At 38.5% G+C, this 24,093-nt stretch overlaps 1 protein-coding gene across 1 annotated transcript in view; it reads right to left on the bottom strand.

The window, feature by feature from the left end:
- Positions 1-23,846, bottom strand: part of LOC149233420 (protein SAWADEE HOMEODOMAIN HOMOLOG 2-like) — a 181,674-nt gene extending 157,828 nt beyond the window's left edge. Inside the window, exon 1 of the mRNA XM_089376735.1 lies at positions 22,888-23,846. Within this exon, the coding sequence (XP_089232861.1) occupies positions 22,888-22,941 (54 nt within the window). The 5' untranslated portion in view covers positions 22,942-23,846. The remainder of the gene's footprint in view (positions 1-22,887) is intronic.
- Between the last annotated feature and the right edge of the window lie 247 nt (positions 23,847-24,093).

Genomic DNA, 24,093 nt, shown 5'->3' with positions numbered 1-24,093 from the left:
TGAGTGGTTCACCTTCCCCTATTGTTGATGACATATGCATAGGATGAGTGGTTCACCTTCTCCTATGGCATATGAGCAGGATGAGTGGTTCACCTTCTCCTACAGGTACCCTAGTGAGAGATGCATATAAGCATCTATTGACATGTCGGTGGGACGGAGTTCATCCTTTCCCCACATGTAGGATGCCCATTCCCTACGATTGATGGTTGACATGTTGGTGGGATGTGGTTCATCCTTCCCCACGTGTAGGATCCTTCCTACTATTGTTGGTTTGCATGCGTGTAGGACGTGGTTCATCCTTTCCCCACATGTAGGATGCTCATTCCCTACGATTGATGGTTGACATGTTGGTGGGATGTGGTTCATCCTTTCCCCACGTGTAGGATCCTTCCTACTATTGTTGGTTTGCATGCGTGTAGGACGTGGTTCATCCTTTCCCTACTCTCGGTGTTTTGCATGCGTGTAGGATGTGGTTTATCCTTTCCCTACGATGATTGTGATATGTGACTGTAGGAGGTGGTTCATCCTTTCCCTACATATGGTTATGACATGTGTTTGTAGGATGTGGTTTCTCCTTTCCCTACGAGTGGTTGTGAGCAGGATGTGATATATTCTTTCCCTGCTAATGTTCTTGCATCATCCTACCCATGTAGTCCGGGACACATGGGAAGTACCTCTCATTTGGCCAATGAGTTGGAAAAAGTGATTAGGGACCATAGCACTATCGATGGACGCATCGTGTACTGTCGTACTCCCTATGTCTAGGATGAATGATGTTTCTTCAACTTGATCACTTGGGATCAAGTCCAATTGGAGTTCACCCTTTGATTATGTGGACTGACTTTTGTCAATGGAGAGTGGCAAGGTCTTGTGACTCACTCTCGATCGATTCTTCTTTATTATTCATATCAGTGTTCAGCAGAGCAAAGCAGAGCTGGGATGAGATTCAACAATGATTCATGGCGTCAAGATGGCAAGTTGATGGATGGATTAGCAGGTGGAATTCTCCCTAGTTGAAAGGGAGTGTTAAAATTGGCAACTATGGCCAAATTTCACTTTGGGCATCAGTAGTTAGGTGATTTCTCTTGAATTAGTAACTGCTTGTGAGTGCTTTTTACTTCTTTAGATTATGATCTTCTTTACTTAGACTATTAGTGTTCTTCTTCATCAAACAATTACCAATGCATGAAGATAAATAGACAAGAGACATAGAATGTAGGCTATCAGCCAGGGCCAAAACCTCTCACTCTTTGAGAGGAAAACCCACACAAATTCTTCTTATAGAGATTCCAATTGATGAATAACAAGACCAAGACCCTTGACCTATTAGCCACTCCAAGACCAAGACACAAGTTCCCTTGATAGTCAACCTTCTTCTTGATTCCTCTTCCACTTCGACCTTCTTAGCATCGAGACATTGTCACCACTGAGATCTTATCACTGTTTTGACACCGAGATCTCCTTTACTGTGAGACCTCCTCGCTGTCATATTACCGAGACCTTACTTTGATATAGCACAGAGACAGTGAGGGGATGTCACTGTGGTATCACCGAAACTTTGTCTAACTTCTTTGCTCCAATCTGCACTATAATCTCTGCAATTACACCGAGATTTTGTGTACCCTTATCCAAGCTTCTTTCCTGAATTGATATCGAACTTGTCACTGCACTTGTCCACCCGAATTTCAGAGAGTTATCCGAACTTGTTGACTTTACTTGTCACTGCAATTGTGATCCAAATTATAAAGGTAAATTGAACTCCTTGAATTCTCACCAAACTGTAGTCTCCTCACCAAACTGTGTTTCTCTGTTAGGGCACCGAAACTTCCTCTCTAAAATAATCATCCGAATCTCCAAGTTGATCTGAACTTATGTCACTATGGAACAGGCTAAGGTCCCTATATATAGTAGTTTGTCCGCCATAAATAAGTCGACATGAAACATTTGAACAGTTGTGTCTCTATTTGGGTGAGCCGACAAGAGTCTTCTACTTCATCTTGAGGCCAACTTGAAGATCGTCAAATTTGGACAAGTAGAAGTGGTATTTTGAATTTATTCTCCCACTCGAAAATTAACAAGGTCGGCCTCTCCTATATGTCGGCTCAATAAGCCCAAGAGTCGCGTCTCTTCAACCCCGTTGAATTATATATAGAGAGTAGCCTTCTCCCTAATTTTAGTCACATCAAATGACTTGGGAAATTCTTCTGAGGCAGCCGCAAATTGGAAAAGATTGGAGGTTGAATTGTTTGGGTCTATTTATCTTCCACAGGGCCAAGATTTTCCAGAAGGGCAACCACAGACTTTGATGGAATTTCTAGTATGTTTGTGTGGGTAAAATTTGTCCTTGTAGACTGAATTGTAGAACAAAAAGGTTGGCCATATTCGTGTACTACTCTTGAGTTAGTTTGTGGATATTTTGATAAGGATTTTCAGACTGCTCTTTTGATCTACCACTCTAGGGCAGCCGCAAGTCTACACCAACTCAATAAAGGGGACCGAGACTCCAATCATGGGCCCATATCAGCCCAGATCAACTCGAAGGGCCAAGCGAAGATCTTCTTCATACATGCCAGTAAAAGCCGCAGTAAAAAAGAGGGTATTTGGATCAAATGAATGAAATCTCAATGGATAGTAAGCAGCCCTAACCACATTACAGTTGACTGAATATTGGTATTACAATTTGAGGCCTACACTTGTTTAAGATATTGATTTTTCAAATTGTCAGAGTCATTGACTTTGGACTATTGTACTCTCTCTCTGTTGAACATTCGATATTAATAATAAGAAGAATTGATATAGGGTTTTCCCCATCTTGGGGTTTTTTCCCTGGCTTGAGCCATATACTCGTGTTCTCTTGTCTTGGCTTGTCCTCTGATTCAATCATACATGTTCTTTCTTAAGTTTCTATCAATGATAATAATTCAGTGCTAATAAAAGTGAAATGGACTAACATTTGGACTTGTATGGAATTTGAAGTAACTATCTTAAGAAAGAACATGTTAACCTAAATTTAACAAAAATTAAAGAAGAGGAAGTCCAAGACTCAAATTCAAACTCAAACTCATAGATCGAATCCAAACCCAATAGGGAATGTGAAAAAGAAGAAGAAGATGAAGACTCTAAATCTAATTGGGAATGTGAAGAAGAAGACCACTCAGACTCTGAATCCAATTGGGAATATGAAGAAGAAGAAGAAAATGCTTACGATGAAGGAACTGATATGAAAATGGAAAATTTTGGAGATGAGGATGTGAAATTTTGTATATGGAGACTGGAGTCTCGATTAGGACAGGCAGTGATAGAAGCCCATAAGAAATGGGCCAAAATAATAGGACATAACATACCTCACACATGTCCTCCCAAAATTCAATGGTCTGACAAGGTGGTTGAAATTTTTTTAACATGGTTATACTGTAGAGATGGTTATTGTTTCATCCAAACAAAAGAGAAGCTCCTCGAAACAAGTGTGGCTCTTGAGAGACTTCTTGACAAGAAATTCGATAGAGAGCTTCTTGGTTTGAGAGAAGATGAAGAGGATGCTGAAAATAATGGGGAACAGATGAAATCATTCATTAAATTTCGACATCATCTTGGAGATCTCAGAAAATATATCTTAAATCCAATGAATGATGGAGAAGAGCATCTGCCCTTGGACTGATGATTCAGGGTCAATCAAATGTATAGTCACACTTTGAACAATTTTGATGCTGGCAAATATGGTTATGCATTCTTCGATACCAACACCATGGCTTACAGACATGGAGTTTTGTGGGAAGGTCTTCATGTTTTCAACCAGCACCATGTTTTCGCTCAAGACATTACTGTCACGTCCTCACTTGGTCCACGGCATGAATATGACCACTACTTTGCATATAAAGAGATGCATGAAGGACCTTACAAATTCCGCAAAAAAAACCAGAGTTTCTTTCGTCTAATGTTTATTGGTGATCCAAAAGCTAAAATACAGATGACATACGAATTCCTACAACATGCAAGGAGAGTGACTAATAATGTGGCGAAGGAAAATTCCATGTTTGATTCAAACAACACCCACAATGAAGAATTCCAAGTTGGGATTTTTCACAGTACAAGCAGAACTACTGGAGAAACCGCAATCAATTTAAATCTACAGGAAACCAAATATACCCATCACCCCTCAGCTAACCAAGTCTACTGCATCTACAAGGGAGATTTGAGGGAACTATTTACATTGGTGGCTTCTGGTGTCCAGATTTCTGATGTTGATAAAAACAATCAAATTGTTTCAGTAGTAAACAATGGTAACGTCTCTCCAACCCTAAGGGCGTCATCTCCCTGTGCTAGAATCGACGGTCAAAGTGGAAAAATAGATTCCAAAAGCAGAGTTTCTAAGACCGACAGTGAGAAAAGTTGTAATGGAATACTCTTCATCACCTGATTCAAGAACGAGCTCTTTACCTTAGATTTTGAATACTGTGTGGACATTCTAGTGAATGTAGTTGTAATTTGCATTGCCCGTTTGCAAATTTCGAATGTAGTTGCAGTCAATGATGCTGAGACTGGTTCAAGCTTCAACATCACCAACAATGATATTTATTTAATCAGTTTTGCACTTACCGAAGGCCTAAGGTCCATTCAATTCTTAGTCACTACTGACAGCTTCAAGGAGCCGCTAAAGAGTCTGAATATAAGGGAGTTTGTCCGAATTGCAAAAATTGTGGTAGCCAGTTTCAAAATATTTGAACCAATTCAGTTGTGATATGGTTCGAGAATCGCAATGGCACTTATTAACAATACGGTTTTAGTGTGATTAGAAGAAGAAAGACGTGTGTTCATTTCTTCGGGCAGTGTCCCCAGTGAACACCACGTATGGCTAAATGAAGAACATACAAACGATGCGACTAATGGTTATATATATATATATATAATATAACTCTTGTTTATATAATATATAAATATATTATACATAAAAACCTCTATACACATATATTAAAAAATATATATAAAGAGACTTTTGTTGGTTGAGCAAGTAGATGAGCCCAGCTCCTCAAGCGGGAGAAGAGGCAAAAAACCAGTCGTCAACCTCATTAATGAAGCAACCACAGCATATAGGGAGGGGACCAGCAAGGAGATCAAAAGGTTGATTGAGGAATGGGAAGCCAACCTGAATCACCAGGCCAACGCGACAAAGATAGAGATGGAGGATTGGCGCATCCTCGTGTCGGACCCTGGGCATACTCGAGGGCGAGTGACATAGTTCAAGCAGACCCTGTACTTGTATTGGATTATGAAAAGTCTCATGGACAAGGCCATGGAGCAAATTTCAGTGAGCATGGCGACAGTTGTACAGGACTTTCCTAGTTACAAACAGGATTTCCAGAAGCTACAATTCCAAATGCAAAAACAAGATGGACGCCTCGGCCACATGGAGAAACACTTCCCTTGTCTATTCTCACAGACAGGGCTGCCTGGTTCCAATGCCAATGATCTGGCTCTGGTCGAATCCACCTTTGCCGAGCAAGATGATTAGAATGTTTGTTGATTTTCATTTTTTATTAGTACTTATGCGAATAGCTTTTACGTTTCAGTTTGAAGTCATATATGTTTACAGGAAAATAGAGTATGGACATGGACATGATATACAAACTTACATAGCTTGGGTAGAAAGACTTATTATTTTTTGCTACTTGATGGCTTATCATGCGGTTAGGTGACCAACAAACTTTGTTTCCCAATGGGCAAGTTGAGGCCACCTACACTGTTTTATGTGGTTGTAACTTGCTTATTTATTAATGAAAATGGAATGATCTACCAAGCTTGATTAATGAAAATGGAAGGATCTACCAAGCTTGCAAAATATATATATATATAAAAAGAAATTTCGAGATTTCATATAAAAAAAAATGGGTTCGCAAGGAAGCAAATTGACATGCCAAAAATGACGTATGCAACAGGGAGAAAATTATCATTGATAAAGCTTTGAGGACAAAGCTTTTTGAAGAGGGGCAATGTTATGGACATAATTTATATAAAAAATTAAAATAAATGCAAATAGATATAAATAATCATAGTAAAAATATCTTAAATAGTCATTAGTTAAATGGAAAGGCTTGTCTAAAGAACATGCCCATTCATGAAAGGGCACCTACCTAGGTATATAAGCAGGCCTTCCTTGTAACATTCATTCATCCTTGTACATTCATCTTATTAATAGATATATCACTTACAATACATTGTGTCTTTTACATTTTAAAAGCACAAAAATTCAGAGTTTTGCTGCTACAGAGTTGTTCAATCCTTTGGTTGCTCAACCGCTGCACATAGCCAGTCTAATCTAGCCTTTGGCAATCGATCTTCGTCAAGTTCATTGCTATTGCAATCAAGGCTTTAAGCCATAGAAAGATTGTTTGGAGATTCTCCATCCTGCCATCAGGGCTTTGGCCATTGAAAAAATAGAGAGAAAAAATAAATTATATATAGGAAAAAATAAATAAAAAATTATATATATAGAATATATATATATATAAAAGGAAAAAAAGGATTATAAAAAAAAGAGTCAAAAATAAAAATAAAAAAATGTTATATAAGGGATAATATAGAAAAATAAAAAATAATAATAATAAAGAGTTATATAAAAAAATAAAAGCAATAAAAACAAAAATAAAAAATTGTTGACGACTATCGTACACATCATCGTCGTCGACCAAACTTCCACAACATAATTGCAGCCACCATCGCACATTGTTGAACCGACGAGGAGGTCATTCTTCTGTTACCATCGTAACCCAATCACAAGCCACCCGACAGTTCTATAGTCATAGCCGTTGCCGCTGCCGCCACATCAATCCTACATGCAACCATCGTTACCACTTGTCGTCACATTGTCCCCCCCATAGTGGCCATCCACACAGCTTTTTCGACCTACAACAGTTGAATCCAACCGCAACCTTAGTATAGTGGTCACTACCACCGCATTATCCATCTCCAGCCCCCAACAGTGTTCTCCTACTATCATCGGATTCCATCCTACAGTCGAGCTCAAGAGAAGAAACTTGAATCCCTCGATTCTTTGTCGCTGCGAATACATTGGTGTTACCCTATCTGCATCCTGTCGCCGAGCCCTTATGTACGTTGTATGATGCCACATTATACTGCCATCAATTAAAATTTGAAACATCACGTCCATACAATGCCTTCGTACAACCCATGGGACGCATCTGTATGATATTCGTATATCAAAAGCGAAAAGGGAAATTTTGACTTTACCTAAATTTATAATTTTATAGTTTTAAAAGTCATTAAATTAGAAAAACAAAAAAACAAAAAAAGAGGAGGCGAAAAGGTACTTGAGGTTCTTTTAAAAGAAAAATAGAGGGGCAATATTATAATAAAATAAAATGTATTTACTTTTAAAACCCTAAGCTCATCCCAAAAAGGAAAAAAAATGGAGACCAATAATGAAAGATTCCTCAAAGCCTTTAGCAAATGTGTTAGTGCACTATTTAAAATCGAAGGATCCCTTGCAAGGAGGGATATTATAATCTCTATCGATCCTACTAAAGATAATAATTATGTTAGTACTGAATGTGCTAACCAGTTAGTGATTCTTGAATCGAATATAGTTAAAACAATAGACTCAACGAGTAAAAATCAATATGACATAAGCAATCTACAACCTAAGTGTTGGAGATTATACTTTTATCTCGCAATTCACAGTTAAAACCTTATTTTGTGATGATAGTGATAAAATTTTGGGTTCACCCTAGATGGACACTCTAGGGTCCTTCATCCTAAATACAAAGAAGTTTTTAACATTTTCCTACAGGAAGAAAAAAAAAATAACACTATAGGACATTATATTGAAATCAGATTTAGTAACACTAGAAGACATACAAGATATCTCAAAAAGCAATTTTTCAAAAAAATTAAAAAGTGATACAAAATATGCAAAGGGAAGTTGACAAAATCAATGCTAACAAAAATGAAGAAGTTTCTCGGCTTAAGGACCATAGTGAAAAATTACTGACACAAATCAAGAAGTCGTTGGAAAACAAGGTACAACAACTTATTGAGAAGGAAGTGTCGAAATCTTCAAATGTAGAAATTCAAGTTGAAGAAAGAGGAACGAATATCGATCCAATGAATACCACAACTCAAAAAAATGACAAGCCAGATTAAGTAAAAACATATTTCGATGTCGCAGTTCAGACAATGAAAATTCCAATAAGAGATTCTGTAACCAATTCAATAACATCAGTACCTGAAATAAATCAGGAAATTGTCAGACGCGTAATAAAGGAAAATCAAATCACAAGAACCTCTTACCAACATCTGAATCACAAAAGCAGACATCTCAATCGGTCTACGTATTTGTACCAATGTTGCGAACATTGGCATCGGGATAAAATCGGCAAGGGTCCGAAAAACCAAAAAAACGTAAAAAATCGGGAAAATATCGGTAAACATCAACAAAATCAAGATACCATCAAAATATTCGTAAAAATCGGCAAACATCGACTAGGCCAAAAAATCATGATTTTGAGATAAAATCAGGATGTTATCGAGATGTTCACAACACTGATTTGTACCACTCATAATGGAAACAACAGATTTATGTCCCGAAGGATACTAATGTCTGCACAATCCAGTTTATGATAACAATTTATCCCAACTATCAAATAATTCCAAAGATCAACAAAAGATTAATTTAGGATGGTTAGATCCCTTCTTAGTACGTGTTGTCGCTCAAATTGTACAGGCACCATGACAACAGCTCAAGTTGGGGGTTGTCACCCTGATCCCCAACCTCTCTGTTCCAGTTGTCTCCCAACAACAGGCTATGGGGGGCAGACCCTATGGAAATGAAATGATGAAAGACAAGTTGGAAACCAACGAGTATGGGAGACACAGTTGAGTGGCCTAGCTACTTGGTTAAATTTAGCAAGATTTTAAGTATTAGATTGAATTTATATTTGAGAACAGTGCCTTATGGAGTCAACAATCTTGCTTGTATAAAATTGAGACCAAGTACCAAATGGACAACTACTGCTTTGATGCTTAACTAACCTATATGAAATGCAAATCCCTAGATCTAGGCGTGATGCAAAGATCTTAGTTAGTTTTAATTAAATGTCTAATATAAGTATGACCTTCCCTTAACTATTTTGAAGCTAGGCTCCAAGGTAGGTTGCGGGAAGGAGGCCAACAGGAAACAAGCAAGGGTTTGATTAGTAGTACCTTTTGTTTGGCTCCTATCACCCAATGCCTCTGGCGTCGCTAAGACTGTGGCTCCGACGACTGCAAGGTCACCGTGTTAACCAACGAAGAGTTGCTAAGCTCCTCAAGCTAGATGAGAAGAGTGGCCCTAGAGGTCTATCAACCAATCTTATGCTTGGAGGTAAGTTATTAATGCAAATTAACTTAGGATGCAATGCAAGGATGGAGAGTGAGTCTTAGGTTAAGATTTGCTTAATGATTAAGTACTTAAAACTATAGTTGAATCTTTAGCTAAGGAAACAAGTACTTGATGGTGATATTTAAAAGACAATCTTAACCATAAGACAACTGCCAATTTATTAAGTGCCAAGAAGATACAAGAGACAATCAAGATAGAACCTATTCAATTAAGCTCATAGCGGAAAGATCACCAATATAAGGGATATTAACCAAATGAACCCAGACAATTGATTGAATGCAAGAGATAAATTTAATGCTCTTACAATGGCTTATTATCTTTCATAATAGATATCCAATTTTGAACAAGAAACATAAACCGTAAACAACCAGAGCACTTGTTTACTTGGATATTTAGCCAATGAGCCAATATGAGATTGTAAATGTTCTTAGCAAGCATTTCTTAACAATTAGCTTCTTTAACTTTAACAAGTGATTCTGCAATTAGATTCATCAAACCTTAAAACTTAAATGCCAATCAAAAAGATATTAGCAATGAAACTAGATTGACGGTTATACTAAGGTTCTTATACCAATTAGAATGATGAAGATAATTAGATCTCAAAATACAGGTGATTTAAGATACTCTTAAGGTTAAATCTAAGCATTTTAGAGGGTGATCTTATGATATTCAACAAGCCTTATAACAACAGCAAGAAAGCCTTAAGACAACAGCAAGCAAAACCACTTCAAATGTCAAATTCAAGGTGCATATGCTTGCCTAATGTAAAAAAGGAAAACCCCACTATCAAATCAACTTCGTCAATATGAAATTATGAATTGATTAGCCTTCTTATGATGAAGCCATTGTTGTTATATCAAAACTTGTGATGCATATATGACATTCATTAGAACTTGAGATCTTATCCCAACAAGTATGCCAAATTTATCCACTTAGTTCGTGACCTTTTAGAGCATTTTCCTTAGTGTTTTATCACGGTTAGGGAATGATTAGCTCGTTGTAGTAACAGTGAGGAAAGTGCAGTTTAGAGGACAAAACCTTGAGGCCCAAGGCCTAGAAGGAAGCTAGAAACTTGCCCACAAATCCTCCAAGACCTGAGATACCTACAACCACAACGATTTATCCAAAATTTGTTGCAAACAAATAAAATATTAGCTCAGAAAGTCATATGATTACCACAATGACCTAGGAGAGGCAATTAAAGGTCAAGATGGGGCAACACTCTGCCCACAAGCAATAACGTTGAGGTAGTGAGGTTGTCCAAGGGAGAAGTAGGGATGCAACAGAGGTAATTAGTGCAACGTAGGGCTAAATAGGATCTGCATTGACGGGATAAATCATAAGAGGCAGCGTTGGGGAGGCAAGGGCCTTAGAGGCCACGATAGGCAGGGAGAAAGGGAAATGAGGACTAGCGGAGGAGAAATAAGGGGCTGTGGAAGGGAGGTAGGGTTGACGGATGGTAGAAGGAGGCTGCAACAAGCTAGCAGGAGGTAAAACATAGGAGGAGAAGGTCAATTAAGGACTTGCGATAGGGTATAGAGGGTAGAAAAGGGTTGAGCGAGGGTAGGAGGAGAGGAGAAAGCTCACGACAGAGTTTGAAGGAGGAGAGAAAGGCTGCCGCAGGGAAGAAAGAGGGTAGTGGCAAGCTTAGGGGAGCCTCCTTAGGTTGAACGTTGGGTTTATAGGGCTAACGAAGCCCAAAAAATTATCAAACTTCTGCCAAATTTCCAATTTTTGCTTCAGACTTCCAAAATTTGTCAAAAAAGTGCCACAAAATGCCACAACAAAGCTAGCAGCTTCCCTTCTTCCTTGGACGTTGGGCTTGAAGGAGAAATAAATGGTGGATCTTGCCTTCCTAGGCCTAGATTCACCTCTAGAAACCCTCTAAAAATTTCCAAGGTCTGAAACGCTTGAAAACCTTCAAAAATCTTCAAATCTAGCTTGAAGTTCACTTGCAAAATAAAATTTCAAAAGCCCAAAACCCCAATATATACAAAAAATCAAAATAAATCCCAAAAACCCCAATTGTAAACAAGGGTTAGAAAATAAAATTATTTACAAAAAAATATTTTACAATATTCACAATGATTTATGGCTCTCATAAGCAGATCTATTCATTTAATGCATGATAGATAAAAACAGATGAGTGAAATAATTTAAATGGGTGAGCAATGGCCAAGATCTCTACAAAACCAATCGTTAAATAGGCCTTGAAATTTAACAAAGTGGGCTCCTAAGCTCTCTTGTCTTAGGAGTTGGTTGGTCCAATCGAAGACTTTCCCTCACGCCCAAGATCTGGGTCCCTAGAGTCTCTACACACTTAAATCAAGTTATTAGATCAATAGGGGCTAGATTAACACCATAACCCTCAAGATCTAGAGATACTTGCTAGATCAATCAAGTTAAAATTCTCCTCTAAAGCTAGTAACTAATGCAAGATACATGTGCAAATAGTTAATCCAATCATGGGCTAATGAAATAATAACTTAAAAAATATTATCCAATAGAACATTAAGAACATGATCCAAAATTTACCACAAGAAGTAGAAGAGTAACACCACCACGAATAAACCCCAAAATCTTTTGCTTTATTGATAAAAAAAAATATTACAACCAGCAAAGCTTGACTCAGAGCTTCTTTGCAAAATTTTCTTGTTATTTGAGAAGCAAATGACTTCTAATTTATAGATAAATCCTCCAAATGGAAAAAAAAAAAAAAGGCTAGTTGGTTTGATCCACGTCAAATTAGTCTCGACCGTTGATAAATGTTTGAACATCTTTTAATTTCCACTGTCGAAATCTTTATTTTTGAGAAATTTTCGAATTTCTCATGAAAACCATTTTTTATTAGCTCAAAAATAATTATTTTGAGCTAATTTCCCCAAAAAACTGACTTTGACTTAACCACCAAGGCCCAAGGATCTAATTTTTCATGAAATTTCCAATATTCACTTGGTGGAAAACCTCCAAAAATTAATTTCTTAAAGACCCACGAATTTTTCCACTTGGAGAAATTAATTTCTATAAGAATTTTTTTTTTTGGTAAGCTAGAGTAGGACCTTTCTTTTTCTATTTATATCAAAACCAGGTTGAAACATATACAAGCACTTGGTAGCCTAAGTCCGCCCAGAAGAGAAACCGGGTTTGTTGGCCACCTTAAGTTTTTATAAGCCGTCCAGTAACAAAAAAGAATAAATCTGCAGATCCATGCCAAATAAACTTCACTACCAAAATTACTAATCTGGTTCCCTACCGACATTAAAAACTATTAACAAGAAAAGGAGAAACTGTTCTCAAAGAACTAACAAGGAAAACCATTGGATCAAACTAGAAGAACTAATCTACCATAATTTCAGGATGAGTTTTTGCGTCTCTCGTTGTTGGAGCAAGCTTCTTCAGTTGTTGTTGAATTTCATCCAACTTGTTGTCCTGCATGAGCATAGTAATTTGGAGATTTTTCATTTCTCGCCTCATAATGGGTATGCCCTGAGCCAACTCTGCCATTTCCTCTGCAACCTGCTCCATTGCCTTTGCAAGTAATCGCTTCAGCACCCAATATACGTGTAAAGCCTGCTTGTATAAGGTCATGCGTCCCCTGGTGTTGCCCGGGTCAGGAATGAGGTTACCCCAGTCTTCCATTTCAGGTTCCGAGTCTTCCTGCATTACATTTGCTTCTAATTCTTGAATAAGCCTGCGGATGTCTTCGTCAGTTCCTTCTTTGTAGACTTTTTCAGCCTCTTGCACCGTATGTCTCATGGTTTTCCGGCTTCGTCTCTGACATACTGGAGAGGGGGGCCTTAATTCATGTATGCCTGATTGGCGAGGTCTTCCTCTGCCCCTACGCCCTCTTCCTCAACCTGGGCGAGCTGATTTGTTCTTGGCTGTCGCCTGACTCCCCTGACCGACAGCGAAAGTTGTGTTCGTTGTGAGTTCATCGCTTCCAAACTCCTTAGCTTCCTTTTCCCAATTCTGGCCCTCCCCTTGCTACTCTTTTTCAGTAGTTTGGAACTTCTCCGGCCCTCCTCCCCCGGGATAAAGTTGGCAAATGTTCTCGGGGGTCTTCTCTGCCTCCCAAACCACCTGTTTTACCACCTCCAGCTGCCCCTGATCATTATCTATCCTTAATCCTTGCATGCAATTATCCTGGCCTGCCTAGCTCCCTACCTTGCTAGATTCTACCCCAGCCTTTCTCATTCTCCCGCCCTCTGTCTTCTGACTAATAGTAACAAGGATTCCACGTCCCTCTCCCTTCTCTTTCCCTCTGCAACGTCTAACTCTCTTCCCTCTTCCCTAATATGCTGGAGATTAAAAGGAAAGCAAAGAATGGTTTTATGAAAACATACCCTATCCTATGCCGAGTTGCAGAGAACACCAGATCGCATCGAGCTCCCTTCGTCTCCTTCCTTTGCAGCATGCTAACTTTGGTTCTGTCCTTCACCACCCTTATTAATTTTCTGCCACCTACCCGACGTCCCATCATCCTTTCGTCGTCGTTCCTTCCTGCTTCTTCCTCCACTTCCCTGTCACCTCCACACCTCGAGATTCTACCTTGCCTGCAAGCCGCCCCGACGTCCTGTGGAATTATTATGTTGAATGGTGGCCTGCTTTGCCACCTTCCTTCCTTCATCATGTTTTCACACATCGCCAAGTCTTCCACCCCGATCGGGGGATTTCTCTAAGAATTTTAATTTTGACTCTAATTAATTCAATTTTTTGCTTAGGGTTTTAATTTATTTTTGCCAGAAAAATTAATTAATTGACACTTGAGGGGATTAATAATTTTTTCCACCCTCTAATATTTTAGCCATGGTGTCTAAGTATGAGGGACCATGCACCAAAATATTTTTTACATCAAGATATTACAATTTCAACCCTCAAAGGGGGATACCTATTTGCTATAGACCATCAATTTATTACCCAATTCTAGGACTCAGTATGATCTAGTGGACCAAGTGATTTGTAATAAAATAATTTAGCCAATTAGCTTAAATTATTCCCAAATCACTTTTACATAAGACTCGACTAAAACACTAAGACTCACCTAAGATTTTGATGATAAATTCCACCCTAGCTTTGAGGTGAGGTTGGAAGGAAAAACTCATCCGTGTTTAGAAACACAAATGAATCAATAAGACAAAAAACCTCCTAGGATGAAAATCGTCACCAAAATGATAGGCTTACCTAAGTTTTTACATACATATATGGTCTTACTAGGATCATTTACATTACAATTTTGCATAATGGGTTTATCACTCTAATAAACTGATAATTGATGACAATGAATCTAGGATAATTTGAATGCTTGAACATGATGGAAATCCTTTGCGAAAAAATGTACTGCTATAGGGTAGTTGACACGGAGTGGTCAACATTGCGACAATTTTATTTATCACTCCAAGGATCCTATCATCTTGTATCATCGAAGATGACAAATCGAAAAATTCCAAAAGATGTGAATAGAAAACAAGATACATAAACATATGACAAGTCTTACCAATAAGCTTTGAAGACAAAGCTTTCTAAAGAGGAAGGCAATGTTATGAATATAATTTACATAAAAACAATATAAATATAAATAAATAAAGAATATAATAGTTACTTAAATAAAAATTAGTTAGAATTAGCCCAGGAATGATAAAATGGAACATAAGGAAGAAAAGAAACAGCAGAGTTTTTATGGAACGGTTGGAAGGAAAGAAAAAACAGAATTTTTGTAGAGTGGAAATTGCTCCAAAAAAAATCTGGAGTAGACACTTGACTCTTATACATATCTTGTACTCTTTGTACGTATTATTTTCTTTCGATAATATTAAGTACTTTCAAAAGAAAATTAGAGTAGATAAAAATAAATCAGTGAAAACAAATGGAAAAACTAACCACAGTTACCATTCAAACAATTGGTAAAAATAACCATTGTTCCCTCTGCGAGTGCAACATTAAATTGTTGTGCAGCCATGGTTCTCTTCATGATGACATAGTTCTCCTTTCTTGAGGTATCTGATCACACTACTCAAGCAGCTCTCTAGATTTCAGAAAACAGGTATTAAAGGCCCGTCAATATGTGCGAGGTGCAAAATAGAAGCTCATCTTTGGCTCATACTCTTCTGCGGTGTTGTATTGCAGACATGATGTGATCTTCGAGAAGAGATTAAGCAAATCATCAGATCCAAAAAGAATCCTCTCTGGCCCAATGGTCAGGAATTGGAAGATTCCAAAGAAAAGTTCCAAGCTGAATCCTAATTTTGAAAATTAGCCCGGGAATGATAGTAGGAAACATATGGAAGAAAAGATATAGCAGAATTTAAAGGTTATGGAAATTGCTCCAAAACAAATCTGGAGAAAAACATTGACTCTTATACATATGTTCTCTCTGTACGTATTGTTTTCTTTGAATATGTTAAGTATGTTCAAACATTGAAGGCCAAAATGAGGAAGTAGCTAGAATGAAAGTTAGGGGCAAACTTTGAGGCACATCATCCAAAATCTCCCGTAAACACCTAGAGAAATGGACTTGAAAGGGAGCCCAGATACTTCACAACATAGGAACAAGAAATGGAAGAGGCTTCTTCACGGATGAGCCAGGGCACACAAAAGGAAGGTGATCCATCTATGAGGTTGCCATCAAGATGAGAGATTTGCTAGCAAGCATGGGAATGAACTCTCAGATCCTTTTGCAAATGCTTAGTATCTGCAGCACACCACTTCAAATTTCCTCTTTCTAGTAGCTGATCGACCGTCGGATGTGTATCTACCATGAAATCCATTGTCTTTCCTTTCTCGATAATGGCCACTTGTAAATAATGCATCTGAATCTGAAGGCACCCTTGTTTATAATCTTGCGTCTTCTCATTCAATAGCCCTCCCACATTGGTCTCAATCTTGAGATTATCCCCACGAGATCTACTACTAGCTATGATCAAAGCCTCTCATGAATCTGGCATACCGATGCGGAGAGCAAGGCATTGATACTCTGCATTCCATTAATGTCCAATGGAAGCTAGTTGTTTCATCAATGTATTAAATTTGTTTAAATGGTTGGCAAGCTTTGCTACTCCCTTCATCTTGAGTGTGGAAACCTTTCTTTTCAACATCTTATTAACCAATAACTTGGAAGCATACAAAGCATATAGCTTCTCCCACATCTCCTTTGTCAATGTGGCTTGACAAACATTCAGAATCACAGAATCTGCTAGTCAAAAGCAGATTGCAGATTATGTTGTCATATCCATCTTCATCCATTCTTTGTCACTTATATTTGCTGGTCTACCAGTAATGGCAATCCAAAAATCCTTATTTGTCAGCACATCTTCTCTGTTTATCTTCTACATGACAAATTTGTAACCATTAAACTTCTCAATTTCTAGCTTTGTTGCTATTTTCAGCTGTCTTTAGTTGTTTCTTCTTAGCTTCATTTCTTCCACTCAAGCCAAACACCTTCGTCACGAACCACCAGCGGATCTAATGAGAACTCCGGAACAAAACTCGTAAACCTGAATAACTCTGATACAATGAAAATTTTCTCTGATTAACCTAAAGACAGAAATGTCAAGCAAACAACAAAAAACAGTCTCAAGAAAACAAAAAACAAGAGGATCCCCTGTAACAAATACATATCTGCTTTATTTATCCTTTCTTTTCTTATAAATGTTGAAAATAGTAACAAGAAATGCTAAAAATAGCACTGCTATAACTAGCAGTTTGGGTACCAGTGCTGGATTGGGCAACAGGGAATGAAAAATGGAAGTGCTAAAAATAGAATTGTTATTTTTAGCAGTTCAGGATGGATTCTCATTTTAGTCAGTCCTTGAACTAAAAATAGGAAGTAAAATTCGAATTTGAACTTAAAAATTGTTTGAAAATAAATTAATTAATTCTCCATGAGTTAATTAGTTGTGAAAAATCAAACATGAAGTCTATGTGAGGACATGGAACAGTTTCTCTATTAATTGAGGAATTTATCCATCAGTTAAAGAGATAAGAATGAGTTGTAATTAGAGTTGTAATTAGTTGACTCAGTTAACAGAGTCAAGTCCAGTTAGATTGATTTAAACAGTTTGTTTAAATTAATGTGAGTTCAGTTAGTTAATGCATGCTTGCATATAACCACTGCACTTCAAATAACTGAAGATTCTCTCATGAATAACTCATGCATGTCAATTCAGACAGAGACCCAGTTGAGATCAAAGAAGGGACAATGTACTATCAGTTGGATGAAATTTTTCCTATAAAGGAAGCTCATCCATGGATGAGAATTTATCTCCTTCAGGACTGCGTAGTTGGATCAAAAGTTAGTGAGTGTGTGAAGAGGCCAATTCACACAAGTGGCTGCACTAGACCCCAATCAAAATTGCGCAAAGAAATAGGAGGCTTGGAGGGCGGACCAGAGGTTAGAGAGAGGCCTTTGCTTGTCTATGAGCAGCAGAGGTATTGCAGAGAGAGCAAGATAGCTTTTGAGCTGATTCTTTTTGTAATACTGGCTATATTTCCACTTGTATGATAATACAGAGTTGGGGTTTTAGGCCGAGGCTTTCCCCTGGTTATATCTTCTGTGTTATGTGTGATTGATTTTTCCATATCAGTTATATGTGTTCTTATTGATGTTGCTCATGTTCGATTAAGCTTCTGCTAAATTGGTTGTAGAAGTAGATCAAGTATTTTGCTTTAGTCTATTGCATTATCAGGTGATCTACAGTTGGGAATTTCTACAATAAAAAATAAAGATTTTGGGAAATTGTTTTCTGCCCCTAAAAGAAAGGAACAGACTTGGCAATTCCATTCACATTCCACTTTTACATTTGAAACCTACTACAGTTTCTTTGTAAAAAGCAATTGCCATGCTTGGTCAACATCCCTAACCAGGTTGACAAACCACCAAGATGAGGCAAGGAGGAAAAAGTGCGGCCCCACATACTCTTCAGAGATTGATAAACATGGAGCAGGGACAACATCGTAAATCAAACCCTCAATCTTTTTCTCAGGCATCTAGTTTTGGAAAGAAAGTTTGCAGTTGAAGTGAGCAGCATGAAGGCTGTGAACAGCGAGAACAAGAAGAGGGAGAGACCTCTTCCCAGAGAACACAAGACACGCAAGAGAAAAATAAACCAACTGTGAGGCCACCCTCAAGAGAAGAGATTTGCTGGTGGGCATGGGAATTGGTCTCCTAATCTTTTTACAAAAACTGATACAAACTCTTTCGCCATTTTTAAAACCATTGTTTTTGGGTAGAAATCAAACCAACTAATGCTTATTGGTAGACATCATGTCAGTAGATACCAATGGCAGATCCTCCAGGATTGTACTTTGGCTCTGACCTTCTAATTGTAATGTTCTGCTCAGCCTTCACGGTAAGGAAGACTCTCTTTCGCATTATCTGTCTGCTATCAAGTTGGGGCAATCTTATATTTCTGCTAAATCCAGGCTGCTAATGTAAATCTTTGGGGGAAGAACCAAATATAGTTCCCCCTATTTTGTACTGTAAGAAAGTGTTCTTTTTCACATGGAAAATATCATCAGAGAAACCCTCCAGGTGCTTATTCCATGAATGGCACCCAGGATAAATGCCACTATAGTACAGCGTCTACTTCTAACCCAGAGGGACTCTACCAGACTTGAACCCATGAACCCATGACCTCTCAACAATCTCCACCTTGAAACTGGTCAGTTCAACCTGATTGAGCTAACCCACAGGGCTTACTATATGAAAATGATATTTTTAACAGTAACCTTTAATTGCCAAAACAAAAACTTTATTGATTTTTTCCTTCAATTTTTCAATTTCATTTTTAAAGAGAAGAAGAATACTGACTCAAACTATCAACTATATAAGCATATTGCAAGATATTTTGAGCCTTATGAGGCAGTCTGATGCGTATTCTCATTTCACACTTAAAATATCAAATATAAAGATTTTATTTTCTTGGAAAAAAACAGATTTCAAGATCACAGTTTAGCTTCTGAGAAAAACAACCCAACTGTCTGGAAAAAGCTGACAAACCACAACAAACATTTTGGGTCTGCATAGATTGGAAACTTTCTGTGTTTAAATACCATAGAATAGATCATTGCTGACGGGGTACAGCAGAAGCATCCCTTGTACTTAATGAACAGCCAACTCATTCCTTTCATTTGTTAGATTTTTGGTAGCTCGGAAGGTATTTCCGAGAAGACAACAACCCACAATAAGATGTTTGTTGAGCGATTTACCCAAAATGAAGTCGTGGACCCAAGTAAGGGGTTTGGGACCAAGAAAGAAATTATTATTAATTCTTAAAGTCGAGAGGGTTCCTAAGTGACCAAAAGAAAGTATAAAGAGGGGCCTAGGTCACATAAACGAGATGAACTTCATTGAGTGTGGAGGCTAGAAAGATGTAGCCCTGGAGGATCCAAGCTATAAGACGAAGCAGGGCTGCTATTGGAGGGCCGAAATCTGTCCATGGAGGCCAAGTTCTCTGGGAGAAGAAGCTGCTAGGGAAGGCCGATTCTAGATCAACAGAGGAGCGAGTCCTTGGAGGACTAAGAGAAGGACCGAGTTGTTTAGGGCCTGATCTTAGGCCAAAGACTGAGATCGGTTCATGGTTTCTGAAGCTATGGAGGTTGTTGCATGTAAAGAGAGATCAGAGGGTTAGGGCATCCATGAACAAGTTCAGACTTGAAACATTCTAGTGTGAAAACAAGCCTAAGACTAGGATGCCAAACCTCAGGAGAAAGCCGCAGCTGAAAAGGAGTATTGTATGGTTTGTCTTGTGCTAGATCTGCTGGTAAGAAGGCCAAGTATACTCCATGTCTAGAGTGAGCTTTCTTTGGAGCTAAAAATGTTCATTTGTATGGTTATGGGCCTGCGTTTTGTTGTTTATCTCTGAGATCAGGCCACGTTGATTTCTGTGCACAAGAGGAGGGCCGAAACCCTTGTATTTTCTGGAGAAGGAGACTGTAAGGCCTGTGGAACAGCTGGTGTGAGGGCCAAGTTCCTCAACTATATGCACAGGAGAGTTAAGACCTAAAAGGTGAGGTATACACAGAGTTTCAGAGGTCTGATGTGGCCGAGTTAGGGTATCGTTTGAGGCAGTCACGGAAGTCCTAAAGAGAGCCAAAAATCCTGTGGTTTGAAGTGTACAGGACCGAGACTCATGGCTGAAGCAGAGATCCTTGAAGGGTATGTAGGCTGAGTTTTCGTGTAGATGATTGCAGGAAAAAAAGATGTGTTAAGGTCTGTTCAACAAGAGGGTTTGAACTTTGGACAGTATGTTGAGTGCCCTGTGTTCAGTCACCTTTGGAGCAACAAAGGGACTGTGTGAGAGCAGATTTGTGATGCCTGTGTACAGTGAGATTTGGTGAAGCAATCCACTGTTAGAAGGCAGATCCGTGGAACCTAAGATCAGTGACTTAGTAGCAGCTGAGTTATTGTATGCAGGCAGATTTTGAAGACCCTATGAACAGTGCTTTTGATGTGGCAAACCATTGTTGGAGGGCAGACTATTTGGGCCTATATTCAGTGTATTCGAAGTGGCAGATCACTGAGACAAGGCAGACTTTTGGAGCCTAAGATCAGTGACCTTGGATGACCATTGTCACTGTGTAAAGGCAGTTTGATGAGCTGAAGTGTACAAGGGTTTTTGGAGGAGTGGAACTCTTGTAAGCAGCTGGGTGTGCAGAGGTATTGGAGCAGCAGTACTCTTTGTGTGTAGAGGAAGCAAAGGACCTGCCAGATGTCAAGAACAACGTGAGCAGATAGGGTTGATGATTGATCTACTTCAGCAAGTAAGCTAAGTGTTTGTTCTTGTCTAGTTCTTTGTGGGCAGATTGCAGATCTAATGTTGCAGACTGCAAGCCCTAGTTTGTATACTATGTATACTGTTTGTATCAGAGATTGAGGGCCATGATCCCTGATACAGGACACCCATGATTCTTTTATTAATGAAGTAATAAAATAATCAAGCTTTGGGCTCGTATCTCTATGCACTAAATTGATTCACTGCCGTAACATTTCCGCTGTGCAAAGTGCTAGGTGTTGTGGTATTACAGTGTGTTTATGATCGTGTTTTTAGATATGGACCTGTAGCTGAAATGCCAAGGGAAAATCAACATCATTCACAGAATTGTTGATAAGTAATTAATGAACAACCAGCTCGTCCCTTTTGTTCCAGAATTGCTGGCAAATGACAAGCTTTAAAAGACAGATAATCTTCAATGCAACTGAGGAAAGACCACAGGGCCACAAATTCATAATGGAGAAGCCAAAAGCCCAAAAAATATTCCCTTTTCCTTAAGCAAGAGAAAGGGGAACTGTCCATACGATAACCTCCAAGTCATTGAAAATTTCAGCATGAGATTGGGAAGACTAAAGTTACCAGGTTCAACTAAACCTGATTCGGGTTCCTCTGGATTCTAAACCTTTCAGGCAGGCCAAATCTCTGAGCCATTCCTTTAACAAACATATGCCAAAAAAAAAATCAAAAAAATGATTTGAAAGCAGAATAAACTATGGTTTATACGTAAAATTCCATCTGGGCATATAATAGAATATTGGCCTTGCTTCTAGCTGCCTTAATCGGTCAGCCATTTTTTCAGCATCCATAACCAAAATGACTATACGAATTGACCAGTCCTTCCATGTGGAATGAACTAAGCATTTACATGACCAATCATCTCTCGATGAGCGAATGAGATTTCTTACCAATCATAGAATGACAAAAGAAACAAGTTGAGAAAGCTCAGGCCTTCAACATTTGGCTAATTAAGAACTGAATCGTGTTTGCAGAAAGAGCAGTTTCAGTGAAAGTGATGGGACAATACCAAAGGAGGGAAGGTCCGATCTGTCTGCACATTGTAGCCAGATCCGGTATGTCTGTGCATTGTAGCCATGTGGACATTGAGGGCACACTGGCAAAACTAGTCATCAAAAGCAATATTGGAAAATTTACGGCTTTGAAATTGTTGCTTCAGTTAGGTCACCCTTTTTTGTTGCTTTTTTGTTTTTTGGATTTCTAGGATGTTGTTCCCTGGATAGAAAAGGGAGGATAAAATATCACAGCACGGAATGAAGGTTTATCATAACAAAATGCAGATTCATGCAGAAATTATAATCTTGCTGCTAGAATCAGCACCAGCCGAATTATACACTTCTATACCTAAAGGCTGTATAGTACTCCTCTATTAAATAAACTGCCGATTCCTCTTTCTGATATTGTTTTGCCGTGTTTAATCCGATTCCCTCTGTGTCTAAATCCCATGAATAATTGTTGTATACTAACGATTCTTCCCTCTGTATGAAGCATTCTATTAATGTTGGATTACCAATATGGTTTCCTGTTGTAGTTCTTTTCTTGGACAGGTTTTCCGACAACAGAACATTTGATTACTACTGACACATAGGTATTCTCAGATCAGGTTATACGATTGCTTACTCCACGAACAGATCCCATTTCCAAGAAGTAAAAACCTACAACTCATAACAGATAATAGAATTTCACAAGTTGTTCGAGGAGAAAACTTACTTCCTCTTCTGTAAACAAGCACTCATGAGATCCGCATTGAGGTGATCGGTCCATCTCCGTCAACTCCTTGGTCCTCGTCGACGGGCAAATATTGCCAGGGGGCAGGAAGAGCGGGCGTTGAAAAGTTCTTACCAATGGTAGTGACGCCCCAAGGCCGCGCAGAGAGACTGTGGGAGATTAACCTATCTTGATTGTTATTTGTAGAGGCAGGGTTTTCTTCGTTCCAATCGGAAGTCGTTTGAACTTCCGCTTCAATTCCAGAACAAAAATACTCGTTTTCCCACGAGTACAGCCCGACCTGGGTTTCCATACTGATCATCTTTGACTGCGTTTGGAAAAATCCCCCAAATTCATGAATTCTTATATATCGGGCATTGTAATGGAATGAAATGTGGTTCTTGTACAGAGGGTTGTGAGTCATCTGCTGCCATAGTTTTACAGTAAATCTTGGGTCACATTTTAAAGCTATGCCCTATACCAGGAACCATGTTAGAAGGTCATAGTTGCAGAGATTGGGCAATTGTCAGTCACTCAACAGTCTCTAGATAATACTTACAAGAAGAAAAGGAAAACCGTCTGGCAAGTAAGGTTTCTCATAAAATAATGCCTTCGGAGTTCGGCATGGGCATAGACTCATGGTTTTGAATGTAAATAGCTTCTCAACATAAACTTCAATATGTTTGAATACCTGCGGCCAAGAAGATCTCACTGTATACATGTTTTACCAGGAACTTTTTGAATCCAAACCCTCTTAAGTTAAGTTTTAGACAGGTATCAATGGGCTTGGTGGCCGTGAAGTTTCTGCATCATCCAGTCTTTGTGGGTTGCAGTAGTCGTAAAATCATCACCAAATGGGGCAAACAGTTAAAGCTCATTAGTTTACCTCCATGTTTTGAGAAGAACAAACTTATATCTCTACAACGGTCATCGCAAGTTTCCTTTGAGCACCCTAACTTGTATGGATAATAATGATATCATTACATTTTTGTCACTTTTAGCCTGTATTTTTCAAATATTGTAGTGCATAGTGCTAAATGGGGTGGTGATTATTTTCTCTTATTGTAGTGCAGAGTGCTAAATGGGGTGGCGATTATTTTTTCTTCAAGTTGAATTTTATTTTTCCAATAATTAAGAGGAAGGAAACTTGTGTCTTTTTTTCATTGAGCGGAAACTTGTTTCTAAATCTAGTTGGAATACTAAATATAA

Source organism: Pinus tabuliformis, chromosome J (genome assembly GCF_031772625.1).
Source record: "Pinus tabuliformis cultivar Carrire ecotype Pingquan chromosome J, CPIR1, whole genome shotgun sequence".
NCBI lineage: Eukaryota > Viridiplantae > Streptophyta > Pinopsida > Pinales > Pinaceae > Pinus > Pinus tabuliformis.
This window is presented reverse-complemented; position numbering and strand designations above follow the sequence as displayed.